The following is a 20,648-nucleotide window of genomic DNA, read 5'->3' as shown; positions in this document are numbered from 1 at the left end:
CAGCAGAATGCTGACTCTGGACGGCCGGGCAGTGCCCTTAGCCCGCCATGCACCCTGACGCCATGGTGACCCCAGCAGGAGCCCTTCAAGTGTTGTTAATAACGGCTTCTCTCACTGCCCACAGACGCTTGGGCTCCTGCCAGTGATAGCAGCCCATCCCTCCCTCCCTCCCTCCTTCCCGCCCGCCCTCCTCCTGGGCTGGGACCAGCCCAGCCAGCAGGGCTGTGGTGGGAGCTGCTCCGGGGTTCCCAGCACCATCACCCCATGTGCATGACCGGGTGACCACCAGACCAGGACAACCTCTCCTTGCCACCAGACCTGGTCAGCACTGGAGCGGTGGTGGCCGGGACGGCCTCAGAAGGACTCAGCGGTGCCGGAGCTGTGGCACAAGATGCATCAGGGCTGGTGAGCAGGGCATGTGCAGCGGGGGGCAGCTCCATAGGGCTTCATCCACCTGAGGGGCTGGGCCAGCATGGAGCCAGCCGGTGCCCTCCCCAATGCCTCCTGTAACAGCAGCGGTGCCAGCAGTGCCCCACACTCGCCTGTGGCCACGGGGCTCATCCTGCTGGCTGCCCTGGCCATCCTGCTGGCCACAGTGGTGGGCAACACACTGGTGGTGGTGGCCATCTCCACCAGCCGTGCCCTGCGAGCCCCGCAGAACCTCTTCCTGGTGTCCCTGGCCTCGGCAGACATCCTGGTGGCTGTCCTCGTCCTGCCCTTCTCGCTGGCCAATGAGGTGATGGGCTACTGGCATTTCGGCGGCCTGTGGTGCAGCCTGTACCTGGCGCTGGACGTGCTGCTCTGCACCTCCTCCATCGGGCACCTCTGCGCCATCAGCCTTGACCGCTACTGGGCCGTCACCCGGGCGGCCCAGCTCAACCTGCGGCGCAGCCCTGGGCGCGTGAAGGGCATGATCGGGGCGGTTTGGGCTGCGGCGGCGCTGGTGGCACTGCCACCACTGCTGTGGGCCCGGCCGGGCGGCCCCGAGTGCCAGCTGAGCCAGGAGACATGGTACGTGCTGGCCTCCTGCACAGCATCCTTCTTCGGCCCCTGCCTCGTCATGATCGCCGTGTACTGCCGCATCTACCGCCTGACCACCCGCAGGGCTGCAGCCCTCCTCGCCGCCCGCTCCCTGCACCTTGCCGCTGCCAGCAGGAAGGGGCCAGGGATCAGGATGCCGGGCTGGCGGCGCCAGAGCCAGCACCAGAGCATGCTGCTGTGCCGCTGGCGGCTGATGCGGGCACAGGAGCGGCGCTTCACCATGGTGCTGGCTGTGGTGATGGGCGCCTTTGTGCTGTGCTGGTTTCCCTTCTTCTTCACCTACAGCCTGGGGGCTGTGTGTGGGGACGGCTGCCACATCTCCAAGCCCCTCTTCAGCTTCTTCTTCTGGATCGGGTACTGCAATAGCAGCCTCAACCCCCTCATCTACACCCTCTTCAATCGGGACTTCCGCAACGCCTTCCGACGGCTCCTCACCATCCCCCGCCAGCACTGCACCTAGGGACACACTGGGACACCGGGGATGCAGCTCCCAGCCCTGCTCACTGCTGTCAGCACCCAGCCCCACCATGGACCCTGGACTGCAGTGCTAGGGTGCACCTCAAGGTACTTTTGGAAACACAGGGTTAAATAAAATGAGGCCAAAGCCTGTCCCAGGGCTGGCGTCTGCCTTCTGGGAGCCATCACCAGACCTGTTGTGACCCATACGTCCCCCTTGCAGCGTGGGTGACATGCTGGTGGTGACAACTCACCATGGCAGCTCTGGGAAGCGCCAGTCCTCCCATTGCCAGGCAAACCCCAGGCTCATGACCCTCCGCATCCTCTCATGTGGGGGACAGACTCCACAGCTGCTGCAGGGGGGGGTGAAACCCTCCATGTAGTATTGTTACCAGTGCTGGGGGGAGCTGGCCATGCCACTAAAGCAGCCCAGTCTGAGCTCTGTGCCTCTCGGCCAGAGGTGCCCCTTCCACTGCTCATCAGCATGTAGCTGTGCCATGCCATGGGGGCTCCATGGGGGCAGATATGTACCCCACAGTGAGGTACAAGGGGTGTGGGGCTGGGGTGGAACAACCCACAGCCTGCTCAGGGGCTTCACCAGGATCTTGCTGCAGGAGAGAAAGAAGGAATGACATCCCAGTGCTGGAAAGGCTGTGTCCCTTGGGAGAGTGTGAGAGATGGGACAGCATGGGAACAAGCTCCAGCACAGCCTGAGGTGCAAGAGGCCACCAGGGGAACCATGGGGTGAAGAGCCGGGGACAACCACATCCCCTCAGGGGCAGCAAGAGCCCTGCGCCCGCCCTGCCTGGCTCCCTGCCCTGTGTTGCACAGACACGTGGGGGTCAGGGGCTGCTCCACTTCTCCAGCTTTATGCTCAAAATAGAAAACCTCAAGACATCGGACTTTCACTCGGCTAAAAACAGCCACCAGTGCCTGGGAGCTAGAGCCCAAGGAATGCCATTCCCCAACATCCCTCACCATTCCCACCAGCCCGTGCTGAGGGGGTGCAGCTCAGCCATGGGGTTTGGGGGTCTGGAAGGGATGGGGATACTCGCAGAGACAAGGATTCCATGTCCATCTCCTGCACCTGCTGGCCCCATGCGTGGAAGCTTGTGGCACGAACTTTGGGGCCAGTGGAAGCTCCCAGTGGAATCGTGCTGGGGTGGGGCCCTGGCACTGACCCCTGGATGTGGCTGGCTCCAGCGGTTGGAGCCCCGCTGGCACTGTCTGCGGAAGGAGCTGCCCTATCGCTGCCGCCTGGCTTCCCCTCCACGGCTGCCTTTCTCCTTCTCATAATTAAACAGCAGTTTGCTTCTAAAAATACCCAGGGAGATGAGAGTGTCTGATGGGGACTCGGACAGGACAGCTTGGGCAGGGAGAGATCTTGCCAAGGGGCACCAGCCCCATGGGCAGCACCCCGAGGCCACACAGTCAGGCACTGTCCATCCTTCTGGGCATGATGGAGGGGAGGAGGAGACAGGGACCAGCTGGAGTGAGGGCACTCAGGGACCCCCCTACTTGGGCAAGGAGTCACTGACACATCCAGCTTGTGCTGGCATCAGGGTGACATTTGAGACACCAAAGGGAGCTTCAGGCTGATCTCCGACGCATCAAATCCCATGGGCTGGACAGGGGCTGGGAGCACCTGGTCCCCCTCTTTGCCCCAGAGAGTACTGGGGGGCTCCTCTGCCTGGAATTGCATCCTGCATTTTCAACTGTTTCTTCAATTTCTCAAGATTATTTTTAATTACTCCCCTGATAGGCTTGGGTTTGAAGCCCTCTCCAATCAGGCCCCCTCCACAGAGATAAAAAGCAGAGCACCAGTTCCACTGTCTGGGCTGCCACCAGCTCTTCTGGGTACACCAGGACCCCTCTGGACACTTGTGCTGCTCCAGTGGCATTGCATGGCCAATGACTCTTGCCATGGTGCTGCAAAATGCCAGCTGGGAGGAAGCAGAAAGTAGCAACCTAAGGGTTAAGCATGCAAATGCATGGGAACAAATTCATCGCATTTGAAGCTCAAAATAAGCGTGTGCCACCTTTAAAAGGAAAGCAGCTCTAAATGAAGAAAGCTCACAGTGTGAGCTCATCTGTTATGGCAGACTGACACGGGAGATCACCTCTGAGGGATGGCAGGGCAAAGCAACCCCGTTGTCACTGTGGGTTCATAACCAGAAGATGCAACACCTGGTCTCCATTGGATGCTGAAGGGCACAGTGGACCACAGGCAGCACCAACTGCAGGGGCAATGAGTGCTTGGAGTAATTTGCATTGTTATCAGCCTCACTACAGCCTGAGGACATGATCCCTTTCCCTCCTGCTCACCAGCATGGCCCGGCCAAGCGGTGCTCAGGGGCCCACCAGCAAGCTGCCATTGAAAGAGGCCGGTGGAGGGACTTGCCTGTCACCATGTGCTCCTCCATGCCCTGGGCACCACCAACCTCGCACCCAGGGCAGCCCCACTGCCACCAGCCTCACACAAGGTGGGAAGGAGGCGCCACCCATGAGCTGGAGCAAGTGATGGGAGCTGTCAGAAGGCAGAGGTGACATCCACTCCTGAGAGCCACCAGGAGCAGAGAGCAGGACAGGCACAACTTGCTAACGGGTAAGCGGATTAATGAGTGGGTTTACACACAGGAGGAGCAGGGCAGGTCACCTGCAGGGCTGACAGGTCACCAAGTTGAGCACATCATTGAGCAAGACAGAGCTCTGCAGAGAAATCAATGACCTGCTGGGGAGCAGCTGGAGAAGAGGTTCCCATGCTACAGCTCATTTTCAGATAGGGTAAGGCTGCTGGTAATGGAAGTAGCAGCAAAAAAAGGGCTTTTAGAGCAGACCATTGGAGGGAGGAAACCTGCAGGACCAGTGACGCCCAGTCAGAAGCTCAAGATGAGTTCAAGTAACAGGACAGCACATAAGCAGGCACTGGCGTCAGCCAGCGGCACCGGGGATGGGAAAACCCCAAAGCTCCACAGCAGCGGTGACAGGGGAGACCGCAGCTCGCTGTCACCACGACACAGGCACTGACCAACACTAGAAGACAGGTGCTCGAAGACTTTATTATTAAGGCCATCGCAAGCAGAGGGCCGGGCGACAAAGAGGGAAGGCAGGGCACATCAACGCTGGGAGCAGCACCGCGGGACCCCCTCCGGCAAGTCTCAGCCGCACCCCCCGCCCCGGCGCAGCAACGCCTGCTGCGGAGCGCCAGCGCGCCCTTACAAACCACTGCTCGGCCCCACCCCCTTACGGAACGGCCCTATCACGGCCCACGCTGCATCAGAGTGGCAGCTGTGCACCCAATCAGATGCAGCAGGAGGCGGGTCTTTTCCTCTGATGAGCCTCTTCCAATCCGTTCCTGGAGCGGCGGCTGAGTGACATCTCTCCCACCAATCAGCACCCGCCCTCTCTTCCCGGCAGAGCCTCGCCAATGGCTTCCTAATGACGCGCGCTTCCCTCTCCCCGCCCCGCCCTCCCACACCTTCGCCCGCCCCAGGGCCAACGGGAGGGCAGCGGCGCGGCGGAGGGGGCCGGGCTTCCTGGGGGGCTGGGCCAATGGGAGCGCGGCGCGGGAGGAGCGTGGTCAGGCATTGGCTGGCCGGGCGGCGGTGGGCGGGGCGCGGCGCGGTGGCGGCGGTGTCGGGGGGAGCGGCGGTGGGGCGCGGGCCGAGCGGACGGGAGCGGCGAGAAGCCGGGCTGGAGGCGGCGGTGCCGCCGGGCCCATGGAGCTGGAGAACATCGTCGCCAACACCGTCCTCCTCAAGGCCCGCGAAGGTGAGCGGCGGTGCCGGGCGGATGCCGGTGCCCGAACCTGGCGGCGGCGCTGCCGGGCGGGCGGGCGGCAGGCCCGGGGCAGTCCGGCCGTGGAGCTAGCGCAGTGCCCGGAAGGTGCCGGCCGCTGGCCTGAGCCGTGAACCCGCCGGTCCGGCTGCTAGAGCGGCGCCCGCTGCCCGGGGCTGCGGCGGGCGGGCTGCAGGCTCCGGCCGCGTCTGTCCCGGGACTTAGCCCCGGGCGGGCCCTGCCGGGAGTCGCGGCCTTGGCTGCCCGCGGCGCTGCTGGGAGCGGGGAGGTAACGGCGCGGGTCGGGTACGGGCCGCCTCAAAGCTCTCGGTTCTGAACGGGCCCCGGCGCTGGGCGCTGCTCCGGGCAGCCGGCGGTGGCCCCGGGCCGTGTTTCCTCCGGGGGTGCTGACCTCCCAGTGGGGCGGCCGCGCTGCAGCCCTGCCAGCCTCCCGCCGTGCTGGCGGCCTCCAGCATTCCCCCTTCCCGAGGCTGCTCTTGCTCCTTGGCAGAGGGGAAACGCAGTTTTGGTGCCTTAGGAGAAAAAAGTTGATTTCAGGCCGGTAAGTGCCGCTTCCCACACAAGGGCCGATCCCGAAACTGTGGTGGGGAGCCCCACCCCACTGCCACCCTCACACCAGCCCCGGCCCCTGGTCTGCTCAGCACCAGGAGCTTTGCTGCAGGCCCTCAGCACAACCCTCCTGCTGCTTCAGGGGTCCCGGCTGAATTCCAGGGCACGGGTGTGGGGTGCACCCTGCCAGCAGCAGGGCTGCCCTGAGGGAGCTGTGCAGAGAACACTCAGCATGGCTTAAGGAAAGCACTGGGTCGCATAAGAGTCCGGTCCTTTGCAGAGAAGATCTGATTCAGCCAGGCGTCAGGGAGTTCATTAGATCACATAAAGTGGCGAGGAAATACAGTCCCTCCTGGCCCTCGGTGTGCAGCTGGCCAGACCAAGTCGTTCTGGAGCCAGAGGGGCCCGCTGAAATCCAGTTAGAGGGCTTTGGAGATTAGATTTGTGGGAGCAAAGAGCAACAAAATTCAATTTACACGGGCAGAAACATTTCTGAGCTGCTTGAAAATCAAGCTTAGTGTAGGTACTTCAGGCGCAGTGACCATGACGTTATGGTTCATAATGGCAAGGTTTGGTTCAAAACCAAACAGCAGCATTTGTGAACTCTAGACACAAGATGCTGCTTCACACAGAGTGAGTGACCAGGAGACTGGCTCCTGTTGTGCCCTCAGCAGAGCAGAGTTTGGTCGCTGATGCAGAGCGAGGTGTAGGACGGCTGCTGCGGCTCTGCTCAGTGCCTCTCCCTTGGCAGGAGTTGGGCAGCTTGCTTGCAGGCAGATATGATCCGTTGGCACACTCACGCTGGCTGGTTCCTGGCCTGTGAGACCTGCAGGTGGCTGTGGTGCCTGTCCACGGCTCTCCCACCCATGGCTCATTGGGGTGAGCTCTGGCAGCCTGTGCGACTGGACAGAGCTGCTTTGCTGGCCACGTCCGGCACCGCCAGGTGCTTTGCTCCAGCCTTTTGGGGAGCCTTCTGGCCTGGTGTGGGGCTGAGATCACCCTGGACATGGTGGGGGAGCTGCTGACAACCATCTTCGGCTACTACCATAGTATAACCATGTTCTGTGTTTTCTTCAAATCTTCTAGGAAGGTTTTGCCCAGGAAAGGTGAAGGATCCTTCCCCCACTGTCCCCCTTGCCTGCTTGGCTCTGGCAGAGGGACAACAGGCCAGCTTTGAGCTGTCACTAAACCCTGAAGCTCCCTTGTGGTGAGCTCTTGGTGGAGGCAGCCCACCCCTTGCTGCATTCCCAGATCGGGGTGCTGGGAGGTTGGTGTGCAGGAGCCAAGTTCCCTGCTGGGCTGTTTGCTGTGGCACTGGGAGGGACCATGCCAGAAGGGCACTGGAGCCTCCTTTCAAAGCAAACAACTCAAGGAAATGCAGGCTGCCACTCCACGTCCCCGGGCGCTGTGGGGCATTGCTCTGCCTTTTCTTGAGCACTCTTGGAGTGAGGATCGCTTCTTCTCTTGTGCCCTCACTTAGTTGTCCCACTCTGTTTCATTGCCGCAAGCTGTGGCTGACAAGAAGGTGTCTGTGCTGCTGGTTTCTTCCACCCCTGCTTACCCTTGAGTCACTTCCTTCCTGAGTTTGTACAATCGTGCAGCCCAGCTGCTGGTGCGGGGCAGATGTAGCGCAGCGACCCGCAGCATGCCAGGGGCTCGGACCTGGGGCTGGCCCTGCACAAGGACACCTGTGATGGCCCCATCCCACCTGCCTGTCCAACCAAGGCCTCCTGCAGTGCAGGGAGCGGGTGCTTATGGACTGTGTCTAGGATTTGGGGCTGAGTTGCATCCGCAGTGGAGGAAAATGTTATGAAAGTGTTTCTCAAGAGCTGATAAATGATGTTCAAACCCCCTGGTTTCAGAAGGCCTTTGGCCCAACTCTTTCAAGCAGGGTGGTTTAATGTATTTCCAAAGGGAGGTGGGAGATTGTGTGTATGTTGGCACCGGGCAGGGGGAAGGCAGTCCCTGGAGACTGGCTGATCGCAGCAATCAGTATTTCAGTACTTAGTGCTTGCTATGATGTAAATTTTTTGGTCTATCTAGAAGCTTTCCCACCCTGTCCTACAGCACTGGGCATTTACTCCACCAACTGAAGTTGGGAGATCCAAGAACCTGATATTATTCCTTTTCTGAGGCTGGCTTATCTCTGGAGAAAGGTGGGAGTGTCCCCACTTCACAGGTGGGAAACTGAAGTGATGAGCCCCAGGCGATGCAGTAAGTTGTCTATGGAGCCAGGATTAGAGCAGGAATTCCTGTCTCCCAGCTTCATGTCCTCCCTCTTACAGCCCCTCCCTGAAGTAAGCAATCAGCCTGGAATGAGTAGGTGGCATGAACATCTTTACTACAGCAGGAAGAGCTTCACACTGAGCAAGACTTGGCCTCAAGAGGTGATCAGTTATGCAGAAGTCCTGAGGACAGGCCTGCAAGCCAAGAACTCTTGTGCAGGCATAGAGTGACCTGTGGCTTTAGGATCTCCTGCCCCTGCTGTGATTCTCCCATCATAAATACAAGTCACTGAGAGGTCCAGGTGAAAAGTCTTCATGTTCTTGGTTGGGACTTTGTTCAGCAGCCAGAGTGGTTGGTCCATCTGCTTCCTCTGGCGGTCAGAGGCTCTAACGCTTTGTTCCACCAGCCAGGAGACAGCTCTACCACTTAAGTCTTGTTTTCCTTGCCTGGGCTTGCTTGTGTAAACGGACAGAGGGTGTCTCCTCACTCAGCTCCTGGCAAGGCTAGGCTGCAGCTGGACATCCTTGCTTCATAACTCATGGTACCATTTCTGTGTGTCCTGCAGGTGGTGGTGGAAACAGGAAAGGGAAGAGTAAGAAATGGCGCCAGATGCTGCAGTTCCCCCACATCAGCCTCTGCGAGGACCTTCGACAAACCCTTGGTGAGACACAGGGGCTGGTGGGAGTGGTGCCAGTGAGTGACCATGTGTGGGGTGTCATGCACCCAAAGTTGAGTCCCGCGAGGGTCAGGGATGTGTCAGCCAAATCCCAGCCAGGATCACTTGGAGCTGAGGGTGTAGGGAAGAAATGATGGGTGGCTACATCACAGCTGCACAGCGCTCACTGGGTAGTGCCTGTTGATGTACAAACACACCTTGTAGTCTGTGATGAGTTTCACTAGAGATACACCACTGCTGTGCAAACAGACCTGCTCGGTGTTGCAGTTTTGAAGTGGCACTCTTGGGTGCCTTTGCATAAATAACACAGGTCCTGCTGATGTCCTCTGGACTCCCAGGCTGGGATTCAGTCCTGCTCCACAGTCCTTGACTTCTAACACTAATGCAGCAGCTTTTCTCATGCAAAAATGGGTTCTTGCTGTGCAGTATGGATGAGAATTGTAGGGGTGGGCAGGGCTTGGCCTGTCATTTTAATAATGCACTTTGTACTCTTCATGGTTTTAATGTTGTTTGTGCAGCAGGCTTGGTCCTGAGATCATGTGAAATCGTTTTGGGGCGCAGAGGGTGGGAATGCTCTGCTTCCTGAGGAGAGCTTGTTTAAGTTGTCACTCCAGATTCAGCTGCCAGCTGGAGAGTGGCACACTCACACTGTAACCCGCAAGTTCACAACAGCCAGTGCACGCTGTGCATCACCTCTCAGGGCCAGCTTCGCAGCCAAGTGAAGTCAGATGGAGACTCTCACCTTGGTTTTGCTGCAGACTGCCTCTCTGGAGCAAGTTGTGAGCGCTGAACGGACACAACTCTGGCCCGGGCTCTCCTTGCAGCTCCCATCTTGGCCATCCAAAAACCTGGCTGCTTCTTTGATTTGTGGGCTCTCAGCAGAGCTTTCCTTAGCTGATGTTCATCCTCTGCCTGCAGCCACCCTTCCTGTGGGTGTCATGACATGTTTTCCAGCACTGAGCTTCATCTTCATTGTGCTGCCCACTTGCCAGTGGTACGTGCTGGTGGTCTATCTGTTCCTGCTCTCCCACTATCCAGGACAATGACCTTGTGAAGCTTTGGGAGGCAAGTTTCTCCCAGCTGCTGGCTGTCCTGACCCATGTCTTCACTTCCCCTTGGGGAGGCACATGAGAAATGCTTCTGGCCCAGGTCGCAGCCACCTCAATTCATTTCCCCATGGGAGAGATGACCCCATTCCTCGTGCTTGGGTCACTCTTTGGATGGAGTGGCTTTATTTGCCTTTCTAGCAGGCTGTGAGGGAAATTTCTTTCCTATTGCAGAGGCTTGGCAGGACTGTGGGCATGGTGGGCTGGTTGCCCACTGCAGAATTAAGCTTTGTGTGCCCTGACCACAGGGTTTAACCTTGTGTGAGCCTGGGCAGCTGAAAGCTTCTGATCTTGCTGGCAGCAAACTCTTGTCCTCCAAGGGAGGGAAGGGAACTCCTTCTCCTGCGGACACAAGGAAACCGGCCGGTGCTGCAGAGCTGGCGAGGCGGCCTCCTCCCCCACCACAGCTCTGCGCTCTCCTGCACCCTCAGGAAGCTGCAGCTTCCTTGGGATAAACTGCTGCACGGGGAGGGGAAGGCCGGCAGTGCCCAGCGCCGGAGAGTGCTGAAAGATCCCTGCCCTGATGGATGGCTGCACATCTGCACCCCAGGCAGCCCTCGGTGGCGGTGCCTGTCACAGAAATCTGTTCTGGCACACGATCAGACATCTTATGAGTGGAAGGGGAGGAAAAAAAGCAGAGAAGTGGAAGTGCTTTTGAGAGTCAAAGAGGTTTGTGCCTGGGCTGTCAGACTTCAGAAAGGGGTAGAAGGAATCAGCAGGAGAGCTGAGCTCCAGAGGGCAATAGGAGTTAATGTACAAGCACGTGGCTGTCCCATGGAGTGGGGTGGTCTAATTGCTGTGGGCAGCATTAACAGGACATCTGTGGAAATGATGCCTCCCATTTTCATGCTGCTGCTTCCAGCAGGGCCTTCAGGAATATGAGTGGTTTGTAAGAGTCATCAGAGGAACTCTTGGCCTGGAAGATCTGCCTCAAAATAAGTTTGGTGTGTTCCAAGGAAAGTTGTGTCTCTGGAGTAGTCAGTTGATTTATGTGTGAAGAGGATTGAGAAGAGAGTCCCCAGGCAAGCAGGAGACACAGAAGGTCTCTTACTAGGAACAAGAGGGCCAGGCTGTACAGAACAGTAGGTCAAACATCTTTCGGGGAAGAAGATCTTCATATAGGAACGTAAATTCTCAGTCACGCTTCTTGTCCCCATCGGGTGCATTTCACTCTCCTGGGAGCTTTGGGCTGGTGGGACCTGTGAGCAGCCAGCTAATGGATCACAAGCCCCTCCACTGCTGCCTGTGGCCGGGTGGTGGGCTGTGGCTGCTCCCTTGGGGGTTGGCAGTGAGTGGTCTTCTCCATGTTTGCAGAGCGGGACTACCACAGCCTGTGTGAGAAGCAGCCCATCGGGCACATGCTCTTTCGGCAGTTCTGCGAGACACGGCCTGAGCTGTCGCGCTGCGTCAAGTTCCTGGATGCCGTGGTAAGAGCAGAGCCCGTCAGGCTTCACTGGGGGAGGCAGGGATGTTCTTGGTGCCCTGGGCATTTGAGTTGGTTGGCTTTGAGTGCTCTGGCAGTTGCCAGGTATTTCTGGGCATGTAGGGTTTTCCTGAAGGAAAAACCTGTGAGCTGTAGTTTCTCCAAGATAGGGCTGGTCCTTTGCTTAGGGTGGTGTTTGCTGGAGATCTGGTTTTCCAGGAAAGCATGGAAGACCTTGGGCAGAGGGTGTTGCTGCTCTGCAGCTGTTGCCTGGTTGCTGCGGCTCCTGGCTGGACCTGCTCCTCATGCTGTTTGCTCTGTGCAGGCAGGGTACGAAGTGGCTCCAGATGAGAAGCGGAAGGAATGCGGGCAGCACCTGATTGAAAAGTACTTGAAGCCAAACGTGAGTAAGAGGGTTGTGTTTGCTGACTGCAGTGGTAGAGCAGCTGACAGCTGTCATTACCCATGTCCTGCCACAGCGAATGTGCTGGGCAGGACGGTGAGGGCAGGGTACAGAGCCACCCTCCCACCTCACAAGCAACCATGCTGCTTTTGGCAGTGGCCCTAAAGCCACCCACCTGTGGGCTTCTCCTTCCTGGCAGGACCCATGGGCTCTGCTCCCTATGTCTGACTCCATCCCTTTGTCCCCAGAGTGAGGACCATGTGCCTGAAGTTCCCTCACAGCTGGTGGATGCCTGTTGTGAGAGGCTGGAGCAGGAACCTTCCAAGGAGCTCTTCAAGGAATCCACTAAGTAAGTTGGAGGGCTGGGGCTTCCCTGCAGGCTGCATGGGGTGGACACTGCAGCTAACTCACCTCATCCCTTATGGTCCCTTCCTCCAGGAGAGTGAGGGCTGGTGCTACAGCTGGGGCCTGGAGAGTTTTGGGCTAGGACAACTTGAGGAAAGCAAGTGCAGGGAGCTCCTGTGGGCTCTGGGAGCCACAAGCTGCTGTGGAAACCTGTCACTCCTCTCAGTCTGCCATGGGTCTGAGTTGCCATTTGGGAAGACCCTGTTTCACTGAGCCTCAGCATCTGGCCACGCTGTGTTGTGCCAGGATCTCATAGGCACCCGTAGAGCAGAGCTGACAGCCGCAGCCCCGGTGCCAGCTGCCCTCTCCCGCTGGCTGCAGATGTGGCTGTTGTGGTTAGGTGACGCTGGCTGTTGCTGCAGGGATCTCAGGTCACTTCTGTTCCCATCGTGGAGGCAGTGGCTGAGGTCCCAGCTCCGGGTGCAAAGCGGAAGCTGTTGGGCAAACCGGGCTTATGGCTTCCACCCCTCCCGGAACAGTAGCTGGAGCACGTTGCCCAATTGAGCGCAGGGCTGTGGCAATGGATTTGCTGCAGTCTTCTGGGGAGCGTTAGCTCTGTGTGCGGTAACCAGTGTCGCTGTCTGAATGCAGAGCCTCCGGGCTGGGCCCTGCCTGCTCTTGGCAAGCTCTGAAAGGGGAAGAGCCCATCCGTTTCTCCTTGATGCATGTCTCCAGTCTAGACACTATGTCTAAGGCTCTTTACTCCACTGAGCAGCCCTGGCACTGCTCTCCAAGGCAGTTAGCCCTCCCGAGCCGGATCCCCTGTGGCCTTTTGTGCTGGATATTCATCTGAAAGTGAACTCAACACCTAGTGCTGAATGTTACCAGCGGCTTTCAGCCGCTGATTACAGCCTTGTATGCATTTGCCCTGTGAGCAGAGGGGCAACTGCAAAGAGTCCCATCATCCTGCTTTGTCCCACAGCCTGGGCTGGTGCTGATAGGCCACAATTAGCAGTGCCAGCCCAGTCCCAGGGTGTGTGTTTATCACAGCGGTATCTCCAACATGCCTTCCTTTTGCATCAGGGTTAGCATGGAGGGGGCTTTCTGGACCAGGGCTACGTGGGTGGTTCAGCATCAGGCTGGGTGAGGGGATGGCAAAGTAAATGTGCCCTCAGGGCTGCTCACCTCCTCTTTCCTTGGACCACTGTGATCAGCCCTTAGGAACTTGCTGGCTCTGCTCTCTCCTAGGCTTATCCACGACTACCTGAGTGTGGCACCCTTTGCTGACTACCTCGACAGCTTGTATTTCAGTCGCTTCCTGCAGTGGAAATGGCTGGAACGGTAACGCTTCCCAGCATCACTGGGAGACCTGCACCCTCCTTGCATAGGCTGCCCTTGGGTTCCTTCCTGTGCTGGGTTCTGGCAGGAGTCAAGGGCCTGGCCTTTGTCTGCTTTGCTCTCCTTCAGGGCCCTTCACTGGCACCATCAGCAGCCCCAGCCTTGCTTGCCTTGCGGGGAAGCAAGGTCTGCTTGAGCAGGGGCTTTGGGGTGAGCCACAGTCTCTCAGGCCAGGGCATGGGGGTGGTTTGGGCTTCAGGCCCTGCTGCCTTCCTGCTCCCATCTCACTCCAGTTTCCTTCCCTTCACAGGCAGCCAGTGACCAAAAACACTTTCCGGCAGTACCGTGTGCTGGGCAAGGGCGGTTTTGGGGAGGTGAGTGACCACCATTTCCTCTACATTCGGGGTACCAGGCAGCCACAAGCTGCTCCAGCAGCTGGAGTCAGGTTCTGCTGGCTGGGTGGGCTGTGGGGGCTCTGTGCAGGGCACTGCTCTGTGCTGGGCATCGAGAACTGCCACGGTCAGGCTTCCTTCTGTTTCTGGAATGGCTTTCTGTCCTCCCAGGCACCTAGCCATGGTGCTGCTACAGGTAGCAGGGGCATCACAGCCTTCTGCTGCTTATCTGTGACAGGAGATGTCACTGCTCCCCATGTCCTTGCTTTGACAACAGGCCTCTTGCTAACCTCAGTCTGAGGTGGGGACAGGGACATCTTTGCCTTCCTGTGCCGCTTCCAAAGAGAACCTAGACTCCCACCCTGGAAATGGCAGTGGAAGGGTGCTGAGCCTTGTCCTCTCTCCAGGTTTGTGCCTGCCAAGTGCGTGCCACAGGGAAGATGTATGCCTGCAAGAAGCTGGAGAAGAAACGGATCAAAAAGCGGAAAGGAGAGGCCATGGCCCTGAACGAGAAACAGATCCTGGAAAAAGTGAACAGTAGGTTTGTAGTAAGTACATAGGAATTGCTCTCACTTTGCTGTGGTGGTTGATTCTTCCTCCAACCAGCCAGCCTGGCACCTCTGTGCTCCTCACCTGGTGTGGAGAGGCAGGAGCAGACCCTGCCCATGTGGTAGGGTCCTGGTGGCTGCAGATCTCTCACAAGGCTGGGGCCTGGCAGGAACTCCTGCTGCCTCTGTAAATGCCCCCAAAGTCAGGCCCAAACACCCATCTGGTCTCACAGGCACCTTCTTAGCCTCTGGGGCACAAGAAAATAGTGAGATCTGTCTCTCCAGACAGCCAAGTGGGCAGAAGCCTGTCCCTGAGCTGTGGGGAGCTCTCCCTGTTCGCACTGAGGTGCAGACAGCCTGAAACCTCCCTTTGTGGACGATTCATCAGACACTGCCCCAGGGTTGCTGTTGGGTGCTGCTTGCCCCCACAGGGGAGTAGTTCTGGGTCAGGAAAACAGTGTCCTTCTGAGGAAAGCTGGGGCTGTGCTGGGACTGTGCTGGGTTTGCACAGTTTCCCCTCTGCTTTGTCTGCTGGCAAAGGCCCAGTCCTGCTGCCTGCAAGTGGCTGCTTGGGTGTGACAAAGTGCCCATCAGAGTGTGGGCACCTCCCTCTTCCAGCTGTGTCTTCTAACAGCTTTTCTGCCCTGAATTGCAGGTGAGCTTAGCCTATGCATATGAAACTAAAGATGCTCTCTGCCTAGTGCTGACCCTCATGAATGGAGGGGACCTCAAGTTCCATATCTACCACATGGGAGAGGCTGGCTTCGAGGAGCCCCGGGCAGCTTTCTATGCTGCTGAGATCTGCTGTGGCCTCGAGGACTTGCACCAGGAGAGGATAGTGTACAGGTGAGTGCTGCCTGGCCCCTGCTGGGAGACCCTGTGTGGGCTGCAGAAGCAAGAGGGTTCCTGCTGCTCTTTCTAGCCTAGCTGGGTCTGTTTGCTCAAGAAAATAAGGTCAGGCTTGAAAGCAGCACAGAACTGAGTGAGAAGGGATCAGGAACAGAAAGCTGATCTCATGGGAGAAGAGGGAGAGCTTAGCTTGGCTTCCTCGTGCTGGTAAATGATCGCCAAGAACAGGATGTGATCATGCTGTGAATGCCTCAGGGCAGGCACTTGGGCGCTTAACTGCTGGGCAGTATTGACTCTAGAACAAAGGAGGGTAGGCTGCCCCGATAGGGGCAGGAGGGAGAACAAGCTGTAATGACTGTACTGACTGGGTTGTGTGATCCCGTTAGGGATAGCATAGCTAAACACAGCCTGGAAAGTCCCTTCTAGTGCTACCCTCTGCCTTGCCCTGGGGCAGGACAAGCAGAAGCAGCTGCTGCTCCTTCTTTCTTGCATGGGCTGCCCCATAGTGAGTTCTACACCTGCGAAGAGGGAATTGGTCACAGACTCACAGCTTCCTTGCGGAGGGTTGAAGGTTGTCCTGGCCTGCGTGTCTCTGCTCAGGAGGGGAGAGCTTGCTGGGCTAATTCTGGGGCAGAGGGTGAGGGGAAGGTTGTCTGTATGCCCAAGGGAGGGGCACTGCATCCCTCTGCTGCTTACCTGTGAGTTCTTGAGATGTCGCTGTAGCGTGTGTCCTTTGCTTTGACAACAGGCTTCTTGCTAATCAAGTCCCTTCCTTCGCAGGGACCTGAAGCCAGAGAACATACTGCTGGATGACCACGGTGAGTGCAGGATCAAGACAAGCCCTGGACCCGAGTCCTTTTCTCTTCTGCTGGAACCAAGGTTTCTCTGTGTTCTTGGCAGCTTTAAACATTGCCTCTTGACTTTGTCCTGTTAACTTGGCCCCTCCTCTGTGCAGGTCACATCCGTATCTCAGACCTGGGGCTAGCTGTGCATGTGCCAGAGGGCCAAACAATCAAGGGCCGGGTGGGGACAGTTGGCTACATGGGTAAGTGGCCCTGGTTTAATCAAAAAGAGGTTTCTGTCTGCACACATGCTTTCCCTGCCCTCACACATCCCTCACCCCTGCTCCCATGTAGCTCCAGAGGTGGTGAAGAATGAGCGCTACACGTTCAGCCCAGACTGGTGGGCTCTGGGCTGCCTGGTGTATGAGATGATCGAGGGACAGTCCCCCTTCCAGCAGCGCAAGAAGAAGATCAAGCGGGAGGAGGTGGAGCGGTTGGTGAAGGAAGTGCAGGAGGAGTACTCAGAGAAGTTCTCGCCCTGTGCCCGCTCCCTCTGCACCATGGTACGAGTGGGTATCCCTGTCCCTTTGCTCCTACTGGCTGTTTGCACATAGCAGGAGAACACTGAGGCTGCTCCCTGTAGAGGTGTGGTGGAGTCAGGTTCCCTTGGCTCTGATAAGGCAGCACAGGAGGGTCCAGAGTGCTTCAGTTCCTCACTCTCCCACCTACCTGCTGGGCCCATGTTTTCCCTAGAGACACACTGCAGGAGCCCAGCTGAACGCAGGGCTGTTTCTGCCTGAAGCACCTTCCACCCAGGGCGCTGATTTCCTTTGTGTTCCAGCTCCTGTGCAAAGATCCTCTGGAGCGCCTGGGGTGCCGAGGAGCTGGGGCCAAAGAAGTGAAGGAGCACCCTCTCTTCAAACACCTCAACTTCAGGAGGCTGGAAGCAGGCATGCTGGATCCCCCCTTCAAGCCAGATGTAAGTGCCTATCTGTATCCTGGCCTCTTCAGTCACTGGGAAGCAAGAGCCCTGATGTGGCTCAACTGAGGAGAAGGGGCCCATCCCCTTCCCTCTTGTTTCTGGAGTGTGGCAGAACAGGGGTCAAGCAAGCTCTGAGCTGCAGGGAGAGGGGGCCTGGGCTTGGCCATGAGCCATGGTGGTTTGTGGTGGTGGCATCGTCATCGTGGAGCCTGGCATTAGAGCAGTCTTTGTGCTGTTTAGCCTCAGGCCATCTACTGCAAGGATGTTCTGGACATTGAGCAGTTCTCCACAGTGAAAGGGGTGGAGCTGGAGCCCACAGACAATGACTTCTACCAGAAGTTTGCCACAGGAAGTGTGCCCATTCCTTGGCAGAACGAGGTAGGTTTGCAGGACAGGTCTTTGCTCCTGCTTGTGCCCACCATGGCAGAGTGCAGTGTCCCGCAGGGTTTGTGTCTGCCCTGCTGCTCACTGAGCTCTCAGTGACAAATTGCTACAGTTATCTTTGCCCTCTTCCAGATGATCGAGACAGAGTGTTTTAAGGAGCTAAATGTCTTTAGCACAGATGGGACAGTGCCTCCAGACCTGGACTGGAAAGGGCAGCCTTCTCCACAGCCCAAAAAAGGGTTACTCCAGCGCTTATTCAGCAGACAGGTAAGAGTGCTCAGTGCTTCCTCCCCAGCAAGTCATCTAGCAGCAATGAGCCTGCTCCTGCCTGTGCCAGGCAGATCTGGCAGGGAGGTGGGCACGAGCGGGCAGCAGGCAGGCAGTGGGTGAGCAGACCCCAGTGCTCTCAGGCGCCCGTGCAGAGCTGTAGGGAGCACACTCTTCATGCTGGGGCAGTCGAGGGAACTGCGGTGGCATGCCTTGGCTAAACGTGCTGGAGCCACACAATCAGAGGGATGTCGAAGGCACTAGAATTGCAAGTCTTCTCCCTTCCTATGTGCATAAAACATCCCTGAAGAAGACCTTGCTCTTGGAATGGGCTTTCTGGGCTCCCCAGAGCATTTCTGCCAGACCTTGAGCCAGGCAGAGAGTGCAGTTCTTTCGAGGCATGAGGAGAACGGAAACGTCTTGCAGCTGCTGCAGGCTTGCTTGCCTCCCTGTCTCCTCTGCCCAGAACAGTCTTTGCCTTCTTTCTAGGACTGGCAAAGTCTGGGCTGCTGCCTCTCAACAGCTGCTTGCAGCTGTGGGACTCAAGCGTGGTTGGCTCTGGACCCACTCTCAGCCATCTGGTGCTGACTCCTGCATCCATGCCAAGCTCTGAGTTGTGCTTCACCGTTCAGTGGGCTGCCCTAGCCAGAGCCAGCTCTGGGCTGGGATACCCAGCTCTTCCTGAGGCAGGCAGGACCTGCTGGAAGATGGGCAGCTGCCTTAGCAGGGGTTGAGCTGTGATTTGCCACGTGTTTTCTCTTTCCAGAGGTGAGCAGTCTCTCCTTGCTGCTCTGCTCAGGGAAATACCTGGTGGCCCGTGGACATGGCAAGATCTGGGAAAGAGGAGTGTTGTCCTTCAGTGCCTATCCCCTTCCCCCAGCAGAGCACAAGCTGCTTGTTGTTCTAACTGCCCCCTGAGCCACTAATCCCGCTTCCCTGCTCTCACTGCCTTCGTGGAGGAGGCCTTGCCCTCAGCTTGAGCCAAAGCTGCCCTTGCACCACCGCTGCCGGGAGCTCTGCTCCCAGGAGGCAGTGGGAAGTTTCCTTCACTCCTCTCTTTGGATGTCTGGGACACACAGAAGGGTTGAGAAACTGTGAAGGGTTTGGCATTGCCCTGTTCTCAGACTCCTGTTCTAGCAAAAAGGGCTTCACCTGCTTCTGCAGCCGGCTGAGCCCTGAGCAGGGCAGATCGTCTGTGCTGGCACTAAGCTGTGTTCCTGGGTGCTGTAATCCATGGAGCCCATCTTCCTCCCAGCTTCTGAGCTAGTCAGCTGCGTGCTCACCAGTCTGTCTGTGCCAGGAGCTGAACCCCCACATGCAGCTTGACTGTTCCTCTGCAGACCGGGCTCCCCTCCAGCTCCTTGCCCCCATGTAGCTCTCCCATGAGCAGACCAGGGGGGGACCTGGCCCTTCCCTGCCAGAGGGCAGCTGTAGGCTGGGTTGTATGACCATGCTCACCCTCTGCTTGCTGTGCTCCTCTCTTCCCTCCTCCCTCTCCTTGCCCTTCTGACTTCAGGACTGCTGTGGGAACTGCAGCGACAGCGAGGAAGAGCCCACCCGGCTGTAGAGCACAGCTTGTTCTCCAGCCCCTGGGACCCCTCTGCCTCTGCCCAGCAGAACAACAGCCCAGCCTGAAGGACAAGGTAGCAGCGGCCCCGCAAGGTGGATTTGTTTACAGCTCTATATATCTGTATTTGAAGACTCTGGATGGCTCCAGGGCTGGCAGCAGCACATGGCTCAGGCTGAGTTGCCTCTGGCCATGGGCAAGCCCTCAACCCCGACGCAGACCTGGATGCCTCTGAATCTGCCGCTTGGGATTGTGCTGCTGCGGCTCCCCTCTCGGACCCAGAGTGGGAGGGAGGGATTGGGCTGAGGCCAGGCTGGAGCAGCTCTGCTCACACATTCCATGGTGCCGGAGCGGCACTGCAGGTTTGGTGTATATTTATGTATGTTGGTCTGTACATATCACATGTCAGTTTTTAATCTATAGGTGGGGGCCTGCACTGCCCCCACCCTGTCAAAGGCACAAATGTCCTCCTATGGGGGGAGCGACGGTCCCAGCTTTGTTACCAGGGAGTCCTGGGCAGAGGCCTTCTGTGCCTTGAGGTGTCTAAAGCATCTTTCCTGGACCTTTCTGGCCATACTGAGGCATCCCTGGCTCCAGCGGCGTCCATTGCTCAGCCCCAAGGCACAGGAAACTGCTGTGCCAAAGCGTCTACCATTGCATCCTGGCAGCAGAGCGTCACTGCCTCATCCTTGCCTCCCTGTCTGCCGGAGCCTGCTTCCTTCTGCCTCGTCTCACACATGCTGCCAGCTCTGGTGAGCTGATCCTGGTCTCCTCTCCAGACTGTGACAGCAGGACACAGCCACTGTCACGGCAGGTACCTGCTGGAAGGTACCTGCTGCTGGGGCCAAAGGGTCGATCTGATCCCCAGTGTGGTTCCACCAACTCTGGACTGCCCGTCTATGCGTGCTGGGGGCCCCGAGGCCCAGCTTGGTGTTGGAAGAGCAGACGCATAAGGGACCCTGCTCTCAGGGAGTGAAGCTGTGGTAAAGGGACTATCCCTTCCTGGGGTCATGCTGAGAGCTGTGACGTAAGAGTGAATAGGGCCAGGACCAGCCTCCCTGCTGTACGGGCTTGGTGTGTGTCCCCAGGGATCTGTGACCAAGCGCAGGCAGGAGTGGAGGGGCTGGAGCCCTGTGTGGCCCTGGGGAGCAGTGTGGGGCTCAGCCCACCTCTCCATTCTCCTTGTCCTGTCTCCTCTTGCACACTCGTCCCAGCTGTGTCCTGAGCAATAACTTGTCTCTTCTGTATGTGTGTATGTACGCACATGCGTGTGTGCACGTGTGTGCTGCTGCCTCGTGCTCATTCTGAGCCAGGCCCCCCGGGGGGGCTGAGCACCTACTTGGACCTGTGGTATCATTTGCTTGCCTTGCACTAAAGTTGGAGAGTATTTAAATTTTTAACCTTTTCTTAAGCCTAAGATTGGCCGTGCCTTGTGTTGTTGTCAGGTCAAGGGGGGGCCTGTGCAGGCCATGCAGGGTTGCTGGCTGGAAGGAGGAGGGAAGCAAGGCCCCCCCTG

The 20,648-nt window shown here is 58.0% G+C and overlaps 2 protein-coding genes across 7 annotated transcripts; both read left to right on the top strand.

The window, feature by feature from the left end:
• Positions 1 to 226: 226 nt before the first annotated feature.
• On the top strand, positions 227 to 20,549 carry GRK6 (G protein-coupled receptor kinase 6). 6 transcript variants are annotated; one of them, XM_030504890.1, is made up of 16 exons: positions 5,142 to 5,268; positions 8,636 to 8,731; positions 11,167 to 11,279; positions 11,601 to 11,678; positions 11,927 to 12,027; positions 13,272 to 13,364; positions 13,672 to 13,735; positions 14,161 to 14,301; positions 14,957 to 15,147; positions 15,931 to 15,968; positions 16,106 to 16,195; positions 16,287 to 16,495; positions 16,774 to 16,911; positions 17,155 to 17,292; positions 17,431 to 17,565; positions 19,082 to 20,549. In XM_030504890.1, the coding sequence occupies exons 1-16, from the start codon at positions 5,217 to 5,219 to the stop codon at positions 19,130 to 19,132; spliced, it is 1,728 nt and encodes a 575-aa protein (XP_030360750.1). In that variant the 5' UTR covers positions 5,142 to 5,216; the 3' UTR covers positions 19,133 to 20,549. The 6 variants fall into 6 exon arrangements, with proteins under 6 accessions (XP_030360754.1, XP_030360751.1, XP_030360750.1 ...); XM_030504892.1 differs by having other exon boundaries at positions 18,332 to 20,549; XM_030504894.1 differs by lacking the exons at positions 5,142 to 5,268; positions 19,082 to 20,549 and adding an exon at positions 227 to 321 and having other exon boundaries at positions 17,431 to 17,987.
• On the top strand, positions 328 to 2,820 carry LOC115616074 (alpha-2Db adrenergic receptor-like). The gene is made up of 2 exons (XM_030504895.1): positions 328 to 1,605; positions 2,112 to 2,820. Exon 1 carries the CDS (start codon positions 473 to 475, stop codon positions 1,499 to 1,501), a length of 1,029 nt encoding a protein of 342 aa, XP_030360755.1. The 5' UTR covers positions 328 to 472; the 3' UTR covers positions 1,502 to 1,605; positions 2,112 to 2,820.
• Positions 20,550 to 20,648: the final 99 nt, after the last annotated feature.

This window comes from Strigops habroptila, chromosome 12 (genome assembly GCF_004027225.2).
Source record: "Strigops habroptila isolate Jane chromosome 12, bStrHab1.2.pri, whole genome shotgun sequence".
Taxonomy (NCBI): Eukaryota; Metazoa; Chordata; class Aves; order Psittaciformes; family Psittacidae; genus Strigops; species Strigops habroptila.
The sequence above is the reverse complement of the archived record's forward strand: the minus strand, read 5'-3'. Positions and strand labels throughout refer to the sequence as shown.